The sequence below is a fragment of the Dendrobium catenatum genome, unplaced genomic scaffold, assembly GCF_001605985.2.
Source record: "Dendrobium catenatum unplaced genomic scaffold, ASM160598v2 fragScaff_scaffold_716, whole genome shotgun sequence".
Classification (NCBI taxonomy): Eukaryota; Viridiplantae; Streptophyta; class Magnoliopsida; order Asparagales; family Orchidaceae; genus Dendrobium; species Dendrobium catenatum.
In genome coordinates, this window is record NW_021319178.1 from 18,862,962 (window position 1) to 18,871,265 (window position 8,304).

General features: G+C 35.4%; 2 protein-coding genes across 2 annotated transcripts; both read right to left on the bottom strand.

The window, feature by feature from the left end:
- Positions 1 to 2,395: 2,395 nt before the first annotated feature.
- Positions 2,396 to 4,941, bottom strand: LOC110107038. Its single transcript, XM_020837174.2, has 2 exons — positions 4,169 to 4,941; positions 2,396 to 3,032 (listed from the first exon to the last, which is right to left on the bottom strand). Exons 1-2 carry the CDS (start codon positions 4,785 to 4,787, stop codon positions 2,398 to 2,400), a joined length of 1,254 nt encoding a protein of 417 aa, XP_020692833.2. The 5' UTR covers positions 4,788 to 4,941; the 3' UTR covers positions 2,396 to 2,397.
- A 2,325-nt stretch (positions 4,942 to 7,266) lies between these two features.
- LOC110107018 (histone H2A-III-like) lies at positions 7,267 to 8,012 on the bottom strand. Its single transcript, XM_020837147.2, has 2 exons — positions 7,851 to 8,012; positions 7,267 to 7,770 (listed from the first exon to the last, which is right to left on the bottom strand). The coding sequence occupies exons 1-2, from the start codon at positions 8,010 to 8,012 to the stop codon at positions 7,267 to 7,269; spliced, it is 666 nt and encodes a 221-aa protein (XP_020692806.1).
- Between the last annotated feature and the right edge of the window lie 292 nt (positions 8,013 to 8,304).

Genomic DNA, 8,304 nt, shown 5'->3' on the forward strand with positions numbered 1-8,304 from the left:
ATATGATTTTGATACGATTCTGACTTGATTCTGTTCTGTTCCGATAAAATCTGAATTTCTGATTTCTGTATGATTCTGATTCTATTGATTTGATATGTCTGATCTGTTTTGTTTCTGATTTGATACGACTTCTGTTTCGTACAGTTCTGTCTGATTTGATATGTCCGTATCTGTTCTGATTTGATCTGTTTCGTTCTGATCTGTCTGATTTGATATCTGTCTGATTCTGTTCTGATTTCTGTACGGATTTGTCTGATGTGTTTGGTTTTGGATTCTGAGAGTTTTGATTGGTGGTTTGTCGCTTTGCTGAGCTGTTGAGCTCACTCTTGTTTTCTGGTGGTTTTCAGGTTCTGGAAAAGGGAAGGAGGTCCAGGAATAGATTTCAGAGTCTGATTTGTAGATATTGTTTTGTACCTTTTGATTTTTGTACAGTCATGGCTTTTCTATTCTGTCTTTCTTTCTATCTAAAAGTCATGCATTTGATGATTCATAGTAGCTCTGTGTCTGTGTGTCTGTGTTTTGAGTTGAAATATTTGGAAGATTCAGTTCCGAAAAAAATTCCAAAACCAGATCCTGGTTAGTCTGTTCGTTAAGCTAGTCGTGGCCCGGTGCGAGCGGGATCCGTCCTGAATCGGGTCGGGTCGTGACACATTGGACTAGGTGTACTTTCTTTATTCTACTTCTTCTATATATTGTCCTTGTATACCGCTACAATGAGTATGATAAAATAAAATCATTTTCCTATCTCTTCGCTTCCATTTTCCTTTCCTGTGAAAGTTCTCTGTTCTTTCATCCTTTGAAACATGGCAAGAATCTGAAATTCTACACCTTTGCACCCGAATTTTTTTCTTTTCCGAACAACGCCTTGACGCTTGCATACCTGAGTGTCCCGGCGTTGTGTTCTTGAGCGCCCTAGCGTTGAACGATAGAGAGCAGAGCACCACAACGGTCTAGATATGACACTGCAACGGTACAAGATAGAGGCTTGAGCGTCACAGCACTACAAGATGGAATGAATGATTTTTTTCTCGTTTTTCTGAAGTGTTGCATCCCTTATGGCTATTTTACTTTGTTTTCTCTTGTTTTTTGAGTAGTTAGACATTGAGAACAGTGCATGTGAGAAGAGAATCAAGGAGAGAGTGAGAGAGAAGAGAGAACTATACTTATTTCTCCCAATTTTCATAGTAGATTTCTTGATGTGTTGTGATTTTGTGGCTTTTTTTCCTATTTTGATTTTTATTAATGTTAAATCCTGATGTTCTTCTTTTTCACTGCTTTTACTTTCTTGCTTGTTTCGTCAGCGCGGTGGTTATTCCTCATCTCACCCCCAACATTATGTTAACTGCAACTCACATAAATTCCTCTATCTAATTCAAATCATGAACTCTAATAGTACTCATCGGAGAGAATGAACTAAAGAAAATTTGATTTTTTTTTTTTTAATCTATTAAGAATATCCTTAGCTAAAATAACATTTCCAGCAATATCACTTTCTTCCAAAAAGACCGCTTGATCAGGGTTAACAGTCTTAGAAATAACTTTTATTGTAGAGCCGAGAGCTTAATAATAACTTTACAGAAAGTATTAGTATTTTTGAAAAAATGCAGAAAGGGTTATGAATTTGGGGACCAGAGATCTCCCAAACATTTTTAAAGAATTTAGCATTGAGCCCATCAGTATCGGGTGATTTAGCATCACCCAAGGAAAACATAACATTCTTTTTATCCATCTCTATAAAGGACATATTGAGATTAAGCTTTAAAATGCAGCTCATCATGATCTATTGGTTCATAGTTTTGTCTGCCAACCAAGAAGCCTTGGATTCCAGCTTAGGTATATAATATGTATGTGAATTTGTTTTAATTGACTTATAAGACCCAAAAAAAAAAAATTTAAGTTTTAAAGAACTAAAAAGAATAATTCTTCTGCTCGAGTGATCCCCTAAATCATGGCAAATTCACGAAGGCACAGTAACCTTGAACAGCACGTATCACATTCTCGTTTAGTTACATCTACTCTTAGATTCTTTAGAGCTTAACATTTTTTTTAAAATATAGTACTCAAATATAAATTTGATTTGATGTGGTATTTACCCAACTAAACTGATTGGCAATAAACTTAACAATTCAAACTTACTAAAAAACAAGGATCAAAAGCACATATTCGTCGTTCATAACAAAGATGACATTTTTTCCCAAGAAATGCGTTTTGTTCTTCATTTTTTATACCGTTGAATGCTTAAAAAAGAGCCATTTTAGCTTTTTCAGCTTTATATTTCTATCAAAGATCCTATCCCACAATTATTTTTCTGGAGTACATATAATGCTCAAATGCACACCACCAACATAATAATAAGTGTACTAAGAAACCAGTAAAAAAGAAAAAGATATGAAGCTCCTACGACTTACAGATCACCACAAAGCAAGGAAGAAGGGCTCGTGGGTTGAGCAAATAAAGCACATCAAGACTTGAATGCCCACCAACCTTTCCTGCTAATGAATCAAAGCCTGGCAGACCAATCACTTCTTGAAGATTATCCAATGGCTTATGAATTCTCCCAGCAATTGCTCTGCAAACCAGCAAGGCCTTCTTCGGCAAAGGTTTTTCTTTGCTTGTCTCAATGGATTCAAATGCTCTTTCGCTTGTCGAAGCCGTGAATACTCCCACCCCTTCATTCATATCCCATATTACAGAAAAACCGAGCTTTATGATCCGGCAAACATTACAGTTCTCTGATGAGCACAGGCTTGAGGAACCATTAACGCCTAAAGAACAAGAAATTGTAGTGCCATGAAACCTCAGAAGCTCATTTCCATCAGCTATGCAGCGCGCATGCTTCTTTTGAAGCTTGCTAGCTCTGGCCTTCACTGATTCCCTGTATTTTTCAAAGTTAGCTAGAGTTTTCTGCATGTTATGAACTTTTAATATCTTCTCTATAATTAGGCAACTTCTGTCAGACTGATCTGAAAAGCTTGCTTGGCATATTTTCTCAACAATCTTTTTGGAGGACTCGCCTTCTTCTAGTTCAGTAACTGCAAATATATGAAGAAAAATGAGACTAATAAGCTTTTGAGATAAGTATCTAGGCTACTTGAGGCCAAGGATATATATATATTGGATAGTAAATAAGGATGAATTGTTGATAATTGCAAGTAATTTGATCATTAGTATAAGTGTAAATGATCTGATGAGAGATAATTGTATCAGATTAGGTTCATAATAGTAAAGGCTATATTAAAAAGATCAACCTAATTCAATCAATCAAAAGAAGAAAGAAAACAAGAAAAAGTATCATGTACTTGAAAATGAAGGATGGGTTAAGTTCTTTTCAGTCCCCTCCCTCTATTTTGAAAGGGAAAAATAATCCAACTTTTCATCTCCAATAGAACAAATTTCAAAACAGAAATAAAGTTTCTGTAGGACAGATTACGTACGAGTGAATCCATCAAATATGAACCTTTAAAATCATCACAAGAACAATATTTTGGGTATGGTAAAACAACACTAAGGTTTTTTTTTTTTTTCTTAAAGGACATTGAGAAACTGATGTTAACAAGATGCTTTCTGAATTATGTTTGGGATGACTTTTTTACTGCTTCTTGAAGTAAATTTTTAATACAAAATTAATTTTTTGTATAATAAAACTTATTTAATAAACAGCAGCAAGAAAGCCGTTCCAAACTAAGTGTTTGTTTGGGATGATTTTCTTAATGCTTTTCTTAGTTTGGGATGGTTTTCTTACTGTTTCTTAAAGCAGTTTTTTTTGTTAAAAACTTAAAATTTTTGTACTAGAAAACTTCTTTAAAAAGCAATAAGAAAGCCATCCTAAAGTAAGCCTAAGTCTAATCTATTTCAAAACTCTGAAGCAAATCTGCCAAAATCAATTCAATTTTAGTTTATGGCACTTTGTCATAAGTTTACGCCAATGAAACGCATGTAAAGAGCTGAATCACATCTGTGCTAAATCAATGCAAAACCTGAACTCAGATATATAATTTTAAAGTTTAATCAATCAAAAACTTTTAAGAACACTATCTTTGTGGAGAATAATTTGCAGTTTTATGTACCCAGCAACAGTTTAATATTTTTAGTTTAATAGCTTTGGCTAACAGAGAAGCTATACCAAAAAAAAAATAAAAAATATCAGAGCTCAAAAGAAGAATCTAACCTGCATGATTGCAGACATGGTGATCTTCCAGAGCCTGCCATTTCTTAAACTCCTCTCCACAATAATAACAAGCCAATGCACCATAACTCCCATTAGCCTCAATCTCCTGACCTTCGTTTATCTCAATCCCTCCAGAAAAGGAATAAGAAACCTTATCCTTCTTCCTCCTAGAACAGGCAGCCATCCCCTCTTCTCCCAAAGCAGAACAATTTTGAATGCCAGCTCTCCCACGACCCATCAATCCGTGATCAACCAAAGGCCCGCCCCCACAACTATAAGACCCAAATCCGCCGCCGCCATGACAGGCAGCGATTTTCACCTCGTTGCCGGAGACGGAAGCGAGGACCTCGTGGGTCAGCGGGTGGACTAAATCGCTACTCCCAACGGACCTCGGGCTGCAGCTAGATGTCATCGGCGGATCGGGAGGGACATGGCTTCCATGGATGACGTCTTTGAGAATCGTGACGGACGGCGAGCAACTAGAACACCAAGGGGAGGTCTTCTTCTTAGTGGTGTAATTAAGATGGATTCCTTTGCCTTTCCTCTCCGGCTCGTGAACCTGGCCAGCTTCCGACTTGCATTGCAGAGATTTCTTTATAGCAAACCAAATCCCCGTCATCTTCTTTTTTCTCTCCCAATGAGGTCAAAAAGGGTTGGTGTTGGATTGAAATCCTTTCAGCGGCTTCTAGATGGTAGCAAGATTGCTTCTTTCGATGCTGACCCAAAAATATGATCTTTTTGCCTTGGAAGAACTTCTGATGGACAGAGAGCGAGAGAGGATTTGAAGTTACTTGGGGAGATGAAGTGTTGAATGGTTTATGAGGATTTTTGTTTGTTGAATGGAAATGGGGTTGAAATTAGCCGTTGGAAGGAGGAACCAGTGAACAAGAATCACAGAAAAGCCACTATGATTTAGAGTAACTTATTTCTTATTCCGTTTGTATCCTCTGTATCTTTAATTAAGGTGTAAATTCGTGGCGTACATCGAGGAATTTTAAATCTTCGGTGACGATTCCATTGAATTTCTTGAAGTCATTAAAGAAGGCCAATCGTGGATTGCTTTTGAATATATGTAGATTAAAATAAAAATTATATCTGGACATTTGATAAATTTAAAAATTATAAATTTTAATTTGAGATTAATATAATATAAAATTTTCAAATATAATATTAATATAAGAATAAATTAAATAAATTTTATGTCCATTATTACAATATTTACTAATTTATATTAAAATATCATAATATAAAATTTTTAATGATAGATATTTTGATACAAATTATATCTTGATGGATTTAAAAATTATTAGATTTATTTTACAATTAATATTGCATATCAATAAAGATAATACTTTAGACTAATTTTAAAATAAATTCAATGGTTTAATTTTAGGTTAATATAATTTATATTAGATTATTCCAAAACTACTTTTATTAAAAAAAATGAAGCCCTTTTCAATTAAATTTTTATTTATAGAATATTTATCATAAATTTAAAGTCATCCTAAAATGATTTTATGTATGATAATAAATTTGATTATTTGAAAATCATTTTTTTTTACACAAAGATTGAAACTCAAGACCTCTTAATTGGAAGTCTAAGCTCCCAATCAACAAGCCAAGGTGAGCTATGTATTTTAAAATCATCATAAACAATTTTTAATTTTTTTTTTTTTTTTGCATATTCTCTTTGCTAACTTATTTAGGCTTTGTTTATTATTGATTTTATCTTTTTTTTATTTTTATTTAGTATTTTATTATTTTTTACTATTTTGATAAATAATAAATATATTTCAACTTATAGACGCTTTATTGAAAAAAAAAATAGTACCACTATATGAAGAAATATTCTCGATGCTGCTCAGAGACTATGAGGGGTTGAAAAAAATGGGTTGAGGTCGGATCCAATTTAGTCAATTTAAATATGACTCATTTACTAAATGTGTCATAAAAGTGGATCAAAACCTGATCTGGTAAAACCCAAACATAACCTAATAAACCGTTTTAAGGAAAAAAATATTTTTATTAACTTGTTAATCATAAAATTTTAATTAATTTATGCAGATTAAAAATATTATATCAACAAATAAAAAATTAAAAGAAAAAACATTAAATGAGTCATTTTCAAATCAAAATTGGATTGTTAGGACAACTCAAATAGGATGAATTTGATAAATGGGTTGAAATGCATAACCCAACTTCAACCCATTTATTAAACAGTTCAACACGAATAAAAATTTTTTCAAGACAGATTCAAATCAATTTGGCAAGTGGGGTCATTTAGGGATAAATAAAATTCAGCTGCTTATAAAACATATTATTTTCAAGAAAAAAAAATCTTTAAAATATTCTTAAATTATTTTGTTGCATATTTTTCTCTCTCCTCTCTTTTATAATATCTCTGCGTAGCAATTTTTAAGCACTCTCTCTTCGTTCTTGTAAACATTCTTCTAACGACTGTCATATTCTGCTAATTTTTTATTTAATTTTGTTTCTGTAACTGTCCATCCTCCATCAATTGTTTCAAGCCCGCATGTGTTTCAATATATTATTAAATAATTAAAAAGATTCAATAAAAAAATTATTATCAAGATTTTAAAATTACGAGACTGATAAAATGTAAGAAATAAGAAAAGCGTTTAAGACCATCTCCACCGGAAAATCGCATTTTTCATTTCAAAATGTCAAGATTCATCTCCAATCGAACTCCATTTTGCGAAGATAACGATCTTTCTCTTTTTTCGCGTGTTTCTTGGATAGAAACAGAAAAATAGCAATGATGAACATTGCAACGTCAACCTGCAAGAAAATAGCGGAAGTTTTACAGTTCAATCTGAGCTTCGAAGTGACGGCATTCAAGCGTTTGGAGTTCAAGGGAGATAGCTCTAAGTCCTATAAAATTTTGAAATTGCAAGAATCCCTATATCACTTCAGTTTCACGATTCGAAATTCAAGAACGCATAAAAATGACACGAAGGCTCCAAAGAAAAATTTATTAAGATCCATATTCACAAACTAAGAGTCTAAAAGATCGAGAAATCAGTGAAATGGAGACCACATTCGCGTTGAAAGAATAATGCTTATTTCCGCCGGCGAGCTCACTTCTTGTCTTCCTTCTTCGGACGTGAAGACGCCGGCTTCTTCGCACCCCAAGACGCCACCTTCGTAGTACCCGAAGACGCCGCCTTCGGAGTACCTGGCGAAGACGCCTTCATCTTGCCCGAAGACGCCGCCTTCGGAGTACCTGGCGAAGAAGCCTTCATCTTGCCCGAAGACGCCGTCTTCGGAGTACCTGGCGGCGACGTCTCCTTCGTACCCGAGGACGCCGCCTCCTTCGCACCCGAGGACGCAGCCTCCTTCGTACCCGAGGACCCCGCCTCCTTCGTACCCGAGGATGCCGCCTCCTTCATACCGGAGGACGCCGCCTTCTTCCGAAGGGGCTTGAGTTGGGCACTGGACGTGCCGCCGCCGCTGCTGCTAAAAATAACGTGCCCCAAAAGCTTCGATAATTCCGTGTCACTCCGAACGGAGAGCTCGATGTGGCGCGGCGAGATTCGGCGCCGGTGGTTGTCAATCGCTGCATTTCCAGCCAGCTCAAGAACCTATAAGGACGACGACAAAGAAATATGAAAAGAGAATTTCGGATTGGATTGGAAGAAAGTGAAGATAATTTGAGGGATACCTCACGGGTGAGGTATTCAAGGATGGCGGCGATGTAAACTGGGGCGCCATATCCGACACGGTCGGTGTACTTTCCGTCCTTGAGTTTTTTGGCGATCCGATCGACGGAGAAAGTGAGGCCGGCCCGGGCGCTCCTCGACTTCTCATACTTTATGGGAGACATTTCGCAGATTCTCGAGGCGAGAGAGAGCGATTGCGGGAGGTCCAGAGAAGGAGAAGCACGGATGCGAGAACAGAGAGTTGTAATATTGCGCCAAAGAACTCATATGGGCGCTCAAGTAGGATTCTAAATCCGGATTTTAAGGATTTCTCTGATTAAAATATATTATTATATTTATTTATATTGTAATTGAATGTAATATATTCTATTTAACCCAATTAAATAAATAATAATAATTTATTAAAAATGATATTGCTAAGAATTATTAAAAAAAATATTAATATATATTATTATT

Excerpts from the sequence above, each read along its gene's own strand:
- LOC110107038 (XM_020837174.2), bottom strand. The coding sequence starts at position 4,787 with ATGACGGGGATTTGGTTTGCTATAAAGAAATCTCTGCAATGCAAGTCG. Across the intron at positions 3,033-4,168 it reads CCATGTCTGCAATCATGCAG|TTACTGAACTAGAAGAAGGC; the intron begins GTTAGATTCTTC and ends ATATATTTGCAG.
- LOC110107018 (XM_020837147.2), bottom strand. The coding sequence starts at position 8,012 with ATGTCTCCCATAAAGTATGAGAAGTCGAGGAGCGCCCGGGCCGGCCTC. Across the intron at positions 7,771-7,850 it reads TTGAATACCTCACCCGTGAG|GTTCTTGAGCTGGCTGGAAA; the intron begins GTATCCCTCAAA and ends TCGTCCTTATAG.